This window comes from Stigmatopora argus, chromosome 13 (assembly GCF_051989625.1).
Source record: "Stigmatopora argus isolate UIUO_Sarg chromosome 13, RoL_Sarg_1.0, whole genome shotgun sequence".
Lineage (NCBI taxonomy): Eukaryota > Metazoa > Chordata > Actinopteri > Syngnathiformes > Syngnathidae > Stigmatopora > Stigmatopora argus.
The window spans coordinates 14,710,548-14,725,924 of NC_135399.1; the positions used below are offsets into that span (position 1 = coordinate 14,710,548).

Below are 15,377 nucleotides of genomic sequence, written 5' to 3' on the forward strand. Positions count from 1 at the left end.
CAGAATCAGAGATTATTTGACTTATTGAAATTCAATGTTAACGAAGCCATAAAACCCCCAAATATTGTTTGACAAGTGCTAATCAGGCGATAGTTTGAGATAAAATAAGTTACAGCGCCAACTATTGGCCTGGCATGCACATTGCAGTGTTTTTTTAATTTTTTTAATTTTTTAAAATGTTTACAGAGGTGCGTATAGAAAAGAGTCCCACTTTTTTTAAAAACTATGTTTACTTTTAACAAGGTGGTTGTTGTGTTATTCATAGAATGGAATGAATTGGAATGAAGTTATGAATCAGAGCTAAAGCATGCGGCCCATTCGCCACTTGAAATTCAAGATGTTCCACAAATAGGTGAAAGTACTGCCAATATTTTTGTTAATGCGACGGAAGTGAGTCACAGTGAAGACCGTCTTTTTCTCAGAGGACGCAGGACCGCAGACCGTAAGTTGCCCAACAATGATTGGGCGCAGTCAACCCCCAAGTGATACTACAACTTTCAGGTTGCATTGTGAAATGGAATGAAATCCTATTCATGTGCTAAGAAGGGCTCTTCGTGGAATGTTGCTGTACTTATTTTAGTATTTGCATTTATTGTTTGTGTTTTTGGAATACATATAAGGCACCCCATGTAGATTAGCAAAATAGTGGTCAGCAAATAGTTAAATTTAGGATATTTTTTAAATATTTTTTTTGAGTTATTGATACTTCTTTAAACTGCACATATATTTGAGCCGAACATAAATGCCAGCGCAATTTCTTACATCACCATTCCCCACCCTTTTGTTAAATAGCTATTTCTGGAATTTGAGGGAGTCGATACAGTCGAGTCATCACTGCAAATGATGCAAAAATACGTTTGGGAATTGAAAGAAAAAATCAATTCTTCTTTTTACAGTTTTTTTTTTTTTAACTTCAATTCCTTTCACTACGGCGTTGACTCACGCATCAGCCTATTTTCGAAAAGCTTTTTGTCCCCGAAATGATTGTTTCGGCGTCACAAAAAGAAGTTTCTAAATCCCCATGTAGAAAGTGAACACACATGCTGTTTGTTTTGCTTCGGGAGCGTCCTCAACGCCGCCTCCTCATTGGCCCTCCGCCTGTGTATCCCGCCTTCCTATTGGACGCGGCGTGTGATTGGCCGGCTTTTATTTCCAAGGCAGGTGGCCTGATGCCTCAGCTCATGAATATTCATGAGCTCATTTTGCTCATCTCGCGTGCTTGCGTCACGCTTCGAGAATGTGGGCTGGCTGAGTTGATGCAATTATAGATTGAACGCAGGTAGGCTCGGGACATTTCAAGGTAGGTAACTTTAGAAGCTATGTAAAAAATAAAAAAAAGATGTAGCTATTTTAGTGGCTGTTTCTTTTACCTAGCGGTACTTTTTGTCCACAGTTTGGGAGCCCCTCCCCGCGTGATTTGTACACTCCGGGTGCTATTTGCGGTCACCGGGATCTTATTACGTTGGACGAACCGGACAAACAGGTCGAGCCGTTTAACGTCTCTATTTAAAGTGCGGTGCGGAGAAAAAAAGGCAAACGTAAAAGAAGAAGAAGCAAGCAAGCAACCAAAGAGCAGGCCACCGAACAACCTCATTAGCCCGCCTAACAACGCACTAGCGTCGGACTCTCCACCCGGAAATCAGCGCCGCTTCCTCTTCGGAAGTAGAAACGAGCTAGGAAGATGATGCAGTCAATCTCCCAGACCCCCGCTAAGAAGAATTCTCTATTCAACGCCATGAACCGCTTCCTGGGGGCCGTCAACAACATGGACCGGACGGTCATGGTGCCCAGCCTGCTGCGGGATGTTCCACTGGGCGACGACGCCGAGCTTTGCGAGGGTGACACCGACATGTTCAGCTATTACCAACTGCTCAAGTCCATTCGGAGGGACATCGAGTGGGGGCTGAAGGTCTCCCCCGTCGTCAAGGAGACGCCGCCCAGGCTGACTCGCCTCAACTCCAACGCCTCCACCGGCTCCACCGGCTCGTCATCCTCCTTCGCCTCCTCGCCCGATTCCGTCTCGTCCGAAGACGACGACTACGAGGAGCACGAGGACCTCCAGAAGCAGTTCCAGTACCACCTGGCCGGGCTGCAAGGGGTTCTGGGCAAGCTCACCACGCAGGCCAACTCCCTCACCAGCCGCTACAATCAGTCCATCGGACTCTAAACAAACAAACAAACAGACACGTTCCATCCTCGGGGGCCATTTTGGGTCCTTTGAGGGCCACCGATGTTATCACCCACGAATGTGTCGTCTTAATATGGCGAGCATTTGGTTTCACTGTTTTGTGGGGATTTCCTCTGAGGGTTCCAACTCGCGGCGCCTAAAAACTCGGCCGTACTGATGCATTTTAACTTTAAAAAGGGGCTGAAAAAGGAAGTGAAAGATGGCAGCCTCCCGACTTGTTACAGTGACTGATGGGCTCCTTACGAATGTATCCAAAGCGACTCCCCCGATTCCTTTTGCACTCACGGGCGTGGAGTTTTTTGCTCGCAACGGCGGTTACAGCCTATTTAAAACTTATTTAACGTCTAATTTATTACCTCAGGGCATGTGCGCGTGTGAATGTTTCTTTCAAACAAGCAGAGGACGTGCGGTATGAATTGCCCATTTGAAAATATTTCACGTGTGCCTACGAGCGCGCCACCTCTGCTTGTGTGTTTTTTTATTTTATTTTTTAAATGAAAGCGAAGGAGACTGTTGCTTCAACTGTCAGTGATTTTGCATGTCTCTCTTTGGGTCAAAGAACTGGAATCAGCTGAACGTTCTTCTCCGAGAACTATGACGAATTCCACGAGATCGCCATGAATGTGTTGTCCCGAATCTGACTGTGCCTGAAAGATGCATTTCTTTGCACTTTTTTTCTATTCGCCTTTTTATATGTGGAAAATAAACTTTTGTATCAACTTATTCTGCTTGTGGCACTTCATTTTCGTGGAGTTTAGCATTGAAATATTTTGAAAACGCTCAATCGGCTATAGCTCTTATTCAGGCTAAATTTTTTCAGCGCCAAATTTTTAACGCCGACCCTTAATTTAGGATTTTTGCATGCCAATCAGCATTTTTTAATGGAATCTTAGCTAAAGGTGCTCTCAAATACCAGCGTGTGACTTTTATATGTTAGCAAACAATAGTTTGGACACAAAACTATCCATCAAATTGACAGCAAATAATGAAATGTCATGATAATTACTAGTGTCATTTTTGCAGGACATTTTGCCCCGCCCACAAGAAAAATTCCAAAAAGATGTCACACCCAGAATGTTAGCAATCTTGCTATAAGTGTGCTATTCTCTTCATGCCGTGGGACCGTTTCCATCAACATGCGCTAGCTAGCTAGCTAGCTAGCTGACGTGGCCCTTGAAAGCGTAGCTACATTCTGGTTGTGATGTCATAACTAGCATTGCTGTAAAAAGGGATGCTAATTTTGAATGAGATAACAAAAAGATAGATTTGAGTCTACATTTTTTTCTACATATAAAATAACATCGTTTTCACTTTTTCACAACAACAGAAAATAATCAAGTATATTTTACATGCAATTTTAAGAGCACGTCTTTATCCCTCAGTGGCTGCTAATCCCAAATATTTTTACATTTTTTTCCATCTGTTACAGATTTTTGTGTGCTTTTACGCTTGACTGCCGACACTTCTATTGTTTTATTTTAAATGACGCTTAGGATTGTTCGTAAAATGTTATTTAACAGGCAGCCGTTGCAGTTAAACGTTTCACACAGTAAGAGTGAAGCAGAAACTAACAATTTGGAGTTATTACGCTTCATTTCCTGTGGGAAAATGTGTTCAGAGCAAATCAAAAAGCAGTGGAGAAGCCTTTTGGGAGGCCGCATTCCAGTTCGGCACCAGACTAAACAGACAAAATAAAAACATGTTTTTGTTTTGGGGAGCGCTGCGTCGCTTTGAATTATTAATCACTTGAAACGACAGCCATTCAGCGACGTCTTATCCGCGTGGTTAGCCACTTTGTCGTTCCGTTTCTCTCCTCTTTTTAGTGTCGCAATTATTACTTTTTTTTAATATCGTGCTCATTGTTAACACGCTGACAGCCAGGAATGACTGTGGTTCATTACCTCACTCATTTTCATGTCCTAATTATAGCCATGAAAAGCGTGCCCAACCGGACGAGTGCATTCGAACATGTCGCCATGTTTTGGAATGTTAACAGAACAAAGTGGAAACCTTTCAATAACAAGAAAATGCAAATTCAGAAATGCAAGGGGAGGATTCTAATTCAATTTTGGGACATTTTCGGGTCACTAAATGGCTTCCATTGACGGCGCTAGGCGTCCAATTCATTTCGGTTGGCAGCAATTGAACAATTAATCCTCATTTATAATTTATTTTTAACCTTCAATGGATAGGATGCCGTCATTGGCACCGCAAGGTGAGCATTTGCGGTTTCTCCTCAGGAACCGGATGCGTGGGTTTTCTCTAGGTACATGGCGTTCCTCCCACATTCCAAAAACATGCAGGCTAGGCTGGTAGAACACTGTAAATTTCTCGCCTTCTTCTGCCCTGCGATTGGCTGGCCACCAATTCGGGGTGTCCATAGTTGGCTGGGATAGGCTCCAGCACCCCCGCGACCCTTGTGAGGATAAGTAGTATGGATAATGAACGAATGAATGTTTATTGTCATAAATAGCAGGCAATGAGTTCATTTTGTGACAAGTTCTCGTTTATTTTAGGGTACTTGTGGGTCACAGGTGTCAAAGTGGTGGCCTGGGGCCAAATCTGGCCCACCACATCATTTTGTGTGGCCCGGGAAAGTAAATCATGAGTGCCGACTTTCTGATTTAGGATCAAATTAAAATGAAGAGTATAGATGTATATTAAATTTTCTGATTTTCCCCCTTTTAAATCAATAATTGTATTTTTTTAATGCATTTTTTTCTGTTTTTAGTTCAAAAATCATTTTGTAAAATCTAAAAATATATTTTAAAAAAAGCTAAAATAAACATTGTTTTAGATCTATAAAAAAACTGAATATGCAGGGCTTTTAATCCAGTTCTTTTAATCCATTTATTTAAAACAATCTAAGTATTATATCTAAAATGGTCCGGCCCACATAAAATCGAGTTGACGTTATTGCAGCCCGCGAACCAACCCGAGTTTGACACCCTTACTTTATGTTATGGGACGTTTTCAGGTTACTTGCTTGTTAACTCATTTGAGCTGTGTCGATTCGCCATTGGATCGGACGTCCGGTGCCGTCGATGGCATTGGATGGTTTATAGGAATAGGATATGTGGCGCGTTCAATTTGCTTTTGACTTTCCCTGGAGTCGTGCAATTGTGAAGTAGCAGTACTGCGAGCGGAGAGGAATTTGGGGCTACTGTGATCACTCCCCCGGGTCCCGCCATTTATTTGAAGCTTTTTCTCATCAGCGGAAGCCGCCTCGTTGGCCTTCTCGTCTCCGGTCCAATCGAGTGCCTGCCATCCGTCGTGTTCTCCCAATCTGTGTCTTTGTTGTGTGCCATTAGTCTCGTTGTACTTGCTTAATTGGTTTCTTTCAATCTGTGTCAGATCCTTTTGTGAGTTCCGTTGTGCGCATCGCCTTTGTCTCACGCTAATCCCTGGAAGCTTTTCATTGGAGACAGCTTTTTAGATACCTACTGGCTTTTTTGGGGGGGGGATTTAAATGAGGCTTGTCAGGCCCAAATTGGAAGCAGCGGCCTCAAAGGTCGCACCGTTTCTAATCTGAGTTCAAACTAAAGCTCAGCAAGTACCTCCACGGGGAATCAAAGGTGTGCTCGGGACACAATTCGGAGAAATGTTCAACGCCCAAATTCAATGGGTGGAAAAGGTACTATACATGCATTCTGAAAAGGTTTTGGTTTATGCGACCATGAATCAAGGTGCATAAAAAAGGAAGAAATTCATTTGAAAATGCCAGTTGAGCAATCATAGGAAAGACAAGACAAGGCATTTGTTAAATTGCTGCTAAACCTTCAAGTAAATTGAATTGGACGTCTATCGCTGTTAATGTCAGCCTTATGTCTATGGCAGTGAATATTAAGGAAATAGAGGTCTAAGGATATTTTAAATTGTACAATTATTTTTTGGGGGTGTATTTTTTAAATTGTATTTATTTTTAGAAATTTTAAAAATACTCGGAAGTTAACTATACACAGCATGCGATTAATCGCAATAAAATGTTGTGTCCTTCTGTTATCTGCCTCGAAAGATTTGCATTTTTGCTATAATTCGGCATATTTACATCTATTAGACACACCCTGTATAAAGGTGCATAAACGGATAAATAATTTATACTTCTTGATAGCAGTAAAATAGTTGTAGTATATCATAAACTGTAAAAAGGAATAAAGGAATAAACACCCCTGAAACAAACTTCAGAAAATGTCCATTCACCATTTAATTCATCATATTTAATTATATTCAATGCTAATTTTAGAACCTTCTGTGGGCCACTGACAACTGTGTACAAGTGTCCAATGGGCTGTAGTTTGGACACGGGCGCCTCCGCCATTTTGAGAAGACACACCTTGTGCGTGACATTTCATTCTGTTGGGTGATTCACAATGTTTTGAGCACGCAGAGGCCACCGCTTCCGATAAAAAAAGGTCAGGCATGTGGCTGCCTTTGACTGCCAATGAGAGTTGCCTCGTCTAACAAGCATCGGCATGTAAAGAAGGCGCCGGTTGGGATGCCAGAAAAACTTGCTGGTACGTGAATGCATCACGTCATTTTTGGTAAAAAGTACTTCACAGTGGAATTTGGAAACATGTTTGCGTGCTTCTGGACCGATGCAATTGTTTTCAAGCACGTGCAGGGTGACAGCATGAAGACTTTCATGCACGAATTAGGATTCTCGTAACTTCAACATTTTTATTACATTCACATGAAAAGGTCAGAGGTCGCAAACGTATATTTTGCGGCCCCTTTATGACATCATTTGTGTAGCCTGCATGTATTTTGAATAATAATAGAAAAATAATTAGGAAATAGACAATAATTCTATGAGTAAAACAAACTAGTAAAAATAAATGAGCTCATATAGCACTGAGAAACCCTGATTTGACATTTGAATACATACTTACTAACATAAATCGCTATGTTTTGATCTTATTTGACCTTTCGCGTTTGCCGTAGACCAGGAAACGTGATGCATAGCATCAAAACACAACAAATCAAAGCTGATATTTTTGATCAAACCGAAGCGAGACGAAATGGAGCCGAATATAAAGCCATCAGTTAACGATTCCCGCTGCGTATTTTTTAACACAAATTCAGAGGACTACCGATGCGTAAGTAGCCCGTGTGGCTCGCTCCAATCCCGGACACTTAGCTCGTTAGCAATAGCCACATTAGCCATCAAGTCGCAGAATGAACCCAGCTGCCATCAATAATGATGATCGTATTACTGCACGTCACATGTACGACACGTTTTCCCGTCCTACGCTTCAGCTCTAGCTAGCTTGCGGTAAGAATCTCGTTTGTTTTGGCAAAATAAGTAGGATGATCTAATAATTCCTTAGCTAGTCTTAAAGTGGGCGAGACAAGTCAGCCCCACGTTGAGCATTATGACTAAGAAGTTCCTATTATAGCTGGTTTAAAGTGCACAGATCCAGTACACTATTGATCCACAGTTAGCTTTGTTGCTAGAAGACCTGATCTGATCGCGTATATGATGGTGAATCATGCAGATTGTGGCCCAAGTTCAAACCTAGTCAATCAACCGGTAAAACTGGTTGCTATCTCCTTAAATCCTTTGACATTTTTATCGGATGTCTCTTACAAAACAAGGAAACAGTCGCGTTTCATAATTTGGTGGCCTCAGGTAGACCAGGAGTCTCAGAAATAGGTTTTTATTGGCCAACATCAAGTGAGTAAAATATTATTTATTAATGTCTACACAAGACGCTTGAGTTCAGCCTACATTCCGTTGCACGTTTTTTGCAATGCACCAATGTCTATCCACCATTTTATTACAAAGATAAAATGTTTTCATATTTCAGTTGGGCTAACTAACTTAATCTTTACTCATTTTTTTTAAAGTACTATCAAAGATAAAGATGATCTCTTGCAGGCAATGAGAAATAATATTATTTGATAACAATATCATAATATTAAACTATTTTGTGGTTCCCTTGTGACGAAAAGTGGTTGGGAAAATGAATGAATGAATGAAAAATGACGGATCCATTTAAAAAAAATCTATTATTTAAATGATAACAACTAGAAACTAAATAAAAAGCTGTGTGATTAAAAAAAAGATTGAAATACTACAAATTATAATACAATGAAAAGAAGACACAAATTCAAAAAGCCTCTTGTCCAATATGCTCTGGGAATGTATTCATTTTTTTCTTTTGTTTTGTTTTATACATTTCTTATGACCTCACGTAGCTTAACCAGTCTGTTAAAGGGTTTAGACATCGATCCCCGTCAATGGCAGCCAATGAGCTAATGCTTACAAATAAATAAGTACCTTTAAAACACCCAATCTTACACGTCCGATTGCTATGCTCATTTTTAGTGTGGAACTATATTCGTCGTGGGACAAAGGTTGTCTTCTAGCCTCGGTATTGATAGAACGATAGCGCCCGTGTGCTAGAGGCCAAAACCGCAACGTCATTGTGGCGATCGTGCAGATATCGACGCTTTCAAAATGCAACGCTGTCACCCGCCGTCTTTCATTTCCGGCCGAGCGAGCGCATTTTTCATTCTTGTCATTCCCGCGCTTGCATGTTGAACATACTTGTCTGTCTCAGTTGTTGTCGGATCGGTTTCGAGAGCTTTCTAATCGTCTGTCAAAACAGGCCACGTAAGCTTGTTAACCGAACCGAAGAGGCGTGGCCGCATTTTTTCCCGCAAGAGCTGTGTTCTGAAAAAAAAAAACAATAGAAAGGCCACAATTAAATAATTTAACTATGATTCATCATATAAAACATGCTAAAACCAACTGTGTCGTATTTTCCGGACTATAAGTCGCAGCCGAGTATGAGTCTTTCCAGCCAAATAATACACAATGAAGCAAGGAAAAAGGTATATATCGCATTGTTTGGTGGGGCAATTTTTATTTGAGTAGAAATCAAGAACAAACGTATGTTAAAGTCAGAATAGGGAAATGGAGAAAAACATGCTGAATATGTTTTTTTAGAAACTATAGCCAAAAAAAAAAACCTAACAGGCTGTCAATGGTCAGAGTGGGGGAAAAAAAGTGCCACTTATAGTCCGGAAAATACGGTAGTTATTTTGCCAATAGAACCAAAAAGAAAAAAAATATCACAAATGCAAATTGCAACAAGAACGACAATTAAAACAGTTAGCAAAAGAAAAAAAAACACATCCGCTCCAAAATAGGTCATCTAACTATGTAAATGTGGCACAAAGATATTCCGCCTCGATATGATAAAATGATGATTATCAGACATTTTCTTGTAGTTCCAACCAAATAATTTTATCGATAGATCGCATCAGTTCAGGCAGATGCCATCACTGACTTTTCCATTTTTCGTGGTGTAAAGCCAAATGGGATCATAAAGATATTTTTCATCCCTCCTTTGTTGTCAATGCGCGTGAAAGCAATAATGTATTTAATTGCGCATTTCCTGGTTGTCCTGCTTTAATTGGTCAGATCGATTGCAGGCCCATAGCGTGTCACGGCCCTCTTGAGTTTTATTACACGCGAAATAGGTCACCTAAGCATGTAAATGTTCATGTTAAATGCTCCGTTTGAATGGAATGACATTTATTCTACTCGCATCCGCTTGTCGTTAACAAGGAACCTCCACAACTGGTCATATCGCGACCAGCTGTCTACTATCGGAACCTTCCTGCATTTTATTATGAACAAATAGGCTATTATCCATAGCTTAGAATCAATCTATATTTTAAAACAGGGGTGTCAAATAATTAAAAGCTTTAAAATTGTTTGCTTCCAAACAATTTTTTTCCGTTTTCTAACGTTTTTAAATGCTTTCTCGAGTCAGAAGCCAAAGTTGCTTAGCAATAGCTCGCTAGTCGTTACGGTAAAGCCGCTTTGGGTTTTTTCGTTGTACATTCTTGGGTTATTGCTATGAAGAAACAAGGCGCTCATTTGCAACCTCGGAGCTTACGATCACTTACAGCGCAAGCTTGCACACTTTATTTATAGTAAGAGCCTCATAATAACTAATTGCTTCTCATTTCCAGGCGGTGATATTAACAGTGAAAAGAGCCACGGGAACGTTCTCATTGGTGGGATGGTGAGTATTACTTTACTTTAAATTACCTCTCGGTGATTCCTCTCGGTGACCTTTATTTAGTTTGGTGGTTACAGCGGAAGTCGTTGCCGCGGAGAAGGCCAACAGATAAAAATCAAAGCTCGCCATTTTTCGGAGGAAAAAAAATACTCCATTTTTGAATAATTTCACCACTGGCCATGATTAATTTTCCCAATGATTTTTGGTTGCCAAAGCAAAACAAGGTCCGTACTGGTACATTAAGGGCAGTGGCGTTCAAACTACGGCCCGCTTGCCCGTTGTAAAATACCTTTGGGAAAAACTAATACACTCATACATCAACTTACAAAATTAATTGGGTCCAGAAATTTTTTCGTTACTTAAAATTTTGGTAAGTAGAAGTGCACTTTATATGTAAATTCTGTAATTCGTTCCCCGGTCCTCACACAACTACCAACTAAACCCTTTACCGCGGCAATATTTTCAAATAACGGATAAGGAAATGCATTTACATTTTGGGGGATTCAGTAACTTGGATCTTTTTCGTATCTCGAGTTACTCATTTGCATAAAAAAAATTCATAACCTAAAAATTTCGTACCTAGAGGCATTTGTAAGTAGAGGTATGACTGTACAGTAATACATCATTATCGCAGATTCAACACATCGCCAAATATATATAAAAATGTTATAGTCTAGGAACAATAATACAAACATAAAATGGGGCAAAAAGGCAAGTCATAATTGGAGATTACTTCACTCGCCACTAGAAGGCAGTGTCTACCTTTGGGGGGGGGGGTTAAATACAAGTCCAAATAACATTAAATAGACACCATCAAAACACTGTCCCTACATCACAGATATTCTATTGAGGCAGTTCTTGGAAACTACGAACCGCCATAATCGAGGTAATACTGCACTACAATCAGATGTTAAATGGGAGCCGCAAACCTATTGTAATAAAACCATGTCAGAAAAAAAACATAATACACACAAAAGACTTGAACTGTTCAGCATTTGATGGAATTTAAATTACAGCTACTCCATCTTTTATATGGGGAGTGTTTTTTCATCGCAATTGAAGCATTGTTTGCATGTTGCCATGATGCATGTAACGTGTTTTTTTTTTTACTGCGGTGCATTGATAAAGTATGTTTTATTTATTTGTATTTTTTTTTACATTTCTCTCCTTCTCTCCACAGCTTATTTGTCCTCTTTGTGATCTGGCTGCTTCGCCGCTACCACTCTTTGGCGCAGGTGAAGTGGCCTTTCTTCTTATTTACGTTTGTGTTTGGCGTGGTTGCCACAGCAGATGTGCTCAATTAGTCTTGACAAATCCTTGGGCGTGATTGAGCCCGGTTAAATGAGGAGATTAATCACACGCGTGGGGTTAATTGACTGGTGGTTGTTCCGCGATAACGACCTGTAGCCCCCCGCCCCCCTCCACTCCCTCCCTCCACCGCCCCCATCCCTCGCTTTCTCCTCGGAGCAACGTTTCCCATCTCTGCGTGTACGCTAAATTGTATCAATTGTTTCCGCGGTACAACGGCGCACGGACGCTTTCATCCGTTCGGCGACCGTTCGCCGCGAAAAGCGGAGAACGGTCACTCGTCTTTGCCTATTATAATGAATTGATTTGGTATTAATTGGATCTGTAAAAGAAGTCAAGGTTTTTGGTGACTTGTTTTTAAATGAAGGATAAAAAACAGTGATCAAAAAGCAGAGATTTTATTTTAAGGTGATTCATACAGTTAAGGAAAAAAATCATTTGCACTGTGATTTTATGTCCATTGGCATTGTGCTACCTTTTCTCACCATGGCCACTAAGGGGGCGCTATAAGACAGCCATACTGTAAGAATACAAGAAGAGTGTTACAACAGACTTGGTACGATCCAATAATTTAGATTTTCTTTAATGGCGAGTTTTGCACTTATCTTACTTTTTAATCACTGAATTAGAATTTTAAAAATCCTAATTTCCATTCCTTGGCTCAAACAGCACGGACGCCTCAAAGGAATGGAGTTTATATTTTAAAAAAAAGGTTGCATATTGATGCAACGGAGTAAAACAATAGACAGGAAGTCACAAAGGTTTGCTCGCGAACCAGATGTGGCTTTTTTTGTTTTTGCGGTGAGCAGACGCTAACTGAATTAACCGGTAAATTGCAGCTCCTGATTTCATTCATTAACTTTTACGTGGACGAGCGTACAGAGTTGTAAATCAACCAAAATATTCTTGTCAGAATGCTAGTGATGGGTGAACAAAGCCTTTGGAAATATTGGGGCCTTGTGAGGTCATATTTTTATATTGTTATATTTTTGGGCAAACTCGTTGGCTTCCATTGATGACAATGAACATCCCATCCATTTTGACTGAGAGGTTTGGCAAGCAAATGTTCGATCCCGGCAGTTCAAATCGGATTGGACATCCTTTGTCGTCAATAGCAATGAAAGGTGATAACTCAATGGCAGCCTTCCCATTTCAAATGGATTTCTTTTCTATCAACGTCAACAGCGCTGATGGAGTTGCGAGACCAAAACACCTATTTTTCCCTGATTTGAGGCCATTTTCAAAGCTAATTTCGCCATTCGCTCCGTTCCAATAAAAAACGCCATCTTTAGTTTGAACAGCCACGCTAAAAAAGGAAGCTGTTTATCTGTATGAACGCGTCACGTTAGCCAAAGTCCTTCCAGGTCAATTATAGTCCGTGCGGCTAATTTTGTGCAGTGCGAGCGTTTTCTACGTGAAGTGCGTGGCCCGGGTTTTCAGGTTGAGCCGCTCTCCAAAGTCATCCTGGTAATCTGAGGTAAAATGACAGCTTAACACGACGCTCAGGATGGATCCTCTTACCTCCGGACTGGGTCGCGGCGTATCGCCACCGCCACCGCCGCCTCCGCCTCCACCTCCGCCTCCTCCTTTTCCTCCCCCACCTCCATCTCCTTGCAAAGGTTATCCGTCAGTCAATAGTCTTTAGTGCTCTCTGGCCCCGCTGAGCTCGTTTCCTCCTCCCACCTCCATCCTGCAGCCTTGGCGAAGGTCGCCGTTGGACGTGTATTGATGAAAGATTGTGTTTATTTGCGCGCCTCGCTCAGCGCCGGCCGGGCTCCCGCCAGCCGTGCGTGCGAAGGCTGCTTAAAGCTGTCGATTATTGCAATCACGCAACTAAATGAGTTCGGCGTGCAGCGGAGGGGAAATGAGGAGGAGAGTCTCTTCCGTCGTGGCTCGGGATGACCGCGTTTCTTGTTTTGCTGTCGTCGTACGGTCATCAATTTTCCCTGCCGCCCTTTTGTCCCTCGCCAAATTCCGCCAAGTTCCGACCCGTATTAAAAAAAACGTTTTGTGCGTATATCGCGATTTTTCCATTGGACGATTCTCGCATCGATTTAAAAATCCATCTGAATCGACATAAACAAAGCTAGGATTCACTTCCACTTGCGACCACTAGTTAGCAGCAGTCTGCCACCAGCTCAGGTCGCATATCAAATTTGACTAAATATGTATGTAATATCTATGTATTATGTATGTATTCAATAAGTGGACAGTAATGCCCCGGGAAAAGTATTCTACCGCACATGAATAAGTTATTTTTGTCTTATGGCCCGATGCCAGTATATACGTGAAATATATAATGTTTTGACCTGCCATTTTTTAATGTAAATCAAATAAGTGTTTGTTTTTGAGTTATTCCAAATAGATAGACAAGAAAAAGCCAATAACCATATTCAAGTGTTGTAACGGAAACAAATTGTGAATTGATATGAGGCAATACAAACTCTTAATTGCGAGTCTTGTGTCGCAATTAGCTTTCGGAAAACGGCGTTGACGGCTTGAGTCGTGACGCAAGTGGGCGTGTGACTCATTGTTTTGTTTTTTTTTCACAGAAAATGATTCTCAGCTTGACTGTCGCCGCCGCCTTTGACAGTTTAGCATACATCATGGTCAGTTTTTCTTCTTTTTATGGAAATGGCACTGTTGTTTTCAAGCTCCCGCTATTGTGTCCTTTAATGTTTTTTTTTCTTTTCTGCCGTCCACAGGGTGAATCCCATCCCGAGGGATCCCTCTGCGACTTCCAAGCCTGGTGGCTAACATACTTTGGTAAGATAAAGTTCCAGGAAGCAACACTTCCATTCCATTAAATGATAATCCAAAATCCATTGAATTGAAGGTGGCCAATTTGCGGTAGGTGCGTTTAGCCTGTGGAATTTGGCTGCAACACTTTTTTCCTCCGAGTGACCAATCAGAGCACGGCAAAAAAAAAAAGCTGATGTCCTCGAGTGCCCTACGAGGACAAATTCCAAAATCCCATCGCTTGAAGAAAACGTTCCATTACTAATATAGTTTGTATTACATTGGCAGCATTACTAATTCCAAAGGCCGGGACGGATTGGAGCTGGCTAAAAGCTGATTGGATGAGAAAATCGGAATAAGAAAATTTGAAAAAAGAAGGCGGTGGTGTCCATTGTTTACTAATGAGAGCGTTAACCCTTTCAAGGACACTGCTGCATTTAGTGGACATTAGTTAAGACCGAGTATTTTGGGGGGTACTTTCTAAAAGAGGAAAATTAATATTAAAAACACAATTTGACTGAAATGCATTTAAGCTTGCAGTTAAAATGAATTGAGCATTTATTGCCGTCAATGGCAGCCAAAGAGTGCGGTCACAAGAAATTGATCAAACATAAGGCAGGATTAAAATAGATTTTAATTTGCCTTTTTTATTCATTGTAACCATTTATAGAAGTTTGATATATTTTTTTTAAATTATTCTATTAATAATTGTTTTATACGTTTTATTTATCACGATTTAAATACCCCCCGCCCCAAATATCCTTCAATTAATTCATTTATTTGCATTTTTTTCTGGATTTGTGCGGGCATTACTGATACTACGGTTGGTTTGTATATATTTTTTTAAATTATTCTATCAATAATTGTTTTATAAGTTTTTTTAATACTTATTTATCACTATTTAAATACCCCCCGCCCCAAATATCCTTCAATTAATTCATTTATTTGCATTTTTTTCTGCATTTTTGCGGGCATTACTAATACTACAGTTGGGGGTCCAACAGAGCTTGCAAAATATTGTACCATGCACATGAATTGACCCCGGGTCCACAAGTTTGAGACCCCTGCCCTTTAAAAAAAGTGGCATCAAAACATTTAGGGAAAGA

The 15,377-nt window shown here is 40.7% G+C and overlaps 2 protein-coding genes across 5 annotated transcripts in view; both read left to right on the plus strand.

Annotated features, from left to right (window-relative positions):
* Positions 1–1,173: 1,173 nt before the first annotated feature.
* Positions 1,174–2,909, plus strand: LOC144087327 (mid1-interacting protein 1-B-like). The gene is made up of 2 exons (XM_077617764.1): positions 1,174–1,300; positions 1,394–2,909. Exon 2 carries the CDS (start codon positions 1,682–1,684, stop codon positions 2,165–2,167), a length of 486 nt encoding a protein of 161 aa, XP_077473890.1. The 5' UTR covers positions 1,174–1,300; positions 1,394–1,681; the 3' UTR covers positions 2,168–2,909.
* Positions 2,910–6,642: 3,733 nt separating this feature from the next.
* Positions 6,643–15,377, plus strand: part of LOC144086803 (cyclic AMP receptor 4) — a 73,736-nt gene continuing 65,001 nt past the window's right edge. For 2 of the 4 annotated variants that reach the window (XM_077616925.1, XM_077616926.1), the window contains exons 1-5: positions 7,125–7,284; positions 10,175–10,227; positions 11,405–11,459; positions 14,085–14,141; positions 14,238–14,298. In XM_077616925.1, coding sequence (XP_077473051.1) covers positions 7,207–7,284; positions 10,175–10,227; positions 11,405–11,459; positions 14,085–14,141; positions 14,238–14,298 — 304 coding nt within the window. In that variant the 5' untranslated portion in view covers positions 7,125–7,206. Of the gene's footprint in view, positions 6,703–7,124; positions 7,285–7,322; positions 7,461–10,174; positions 10,228–11,404; positions 11,460–14,084; positions 14,142–14,237; positions 14,299–15,377 lie in introns of those variants that run through there. The other 2 variants (XM_077616928.1, XM_077616927.1) reach the window with 2 other exon arrangements.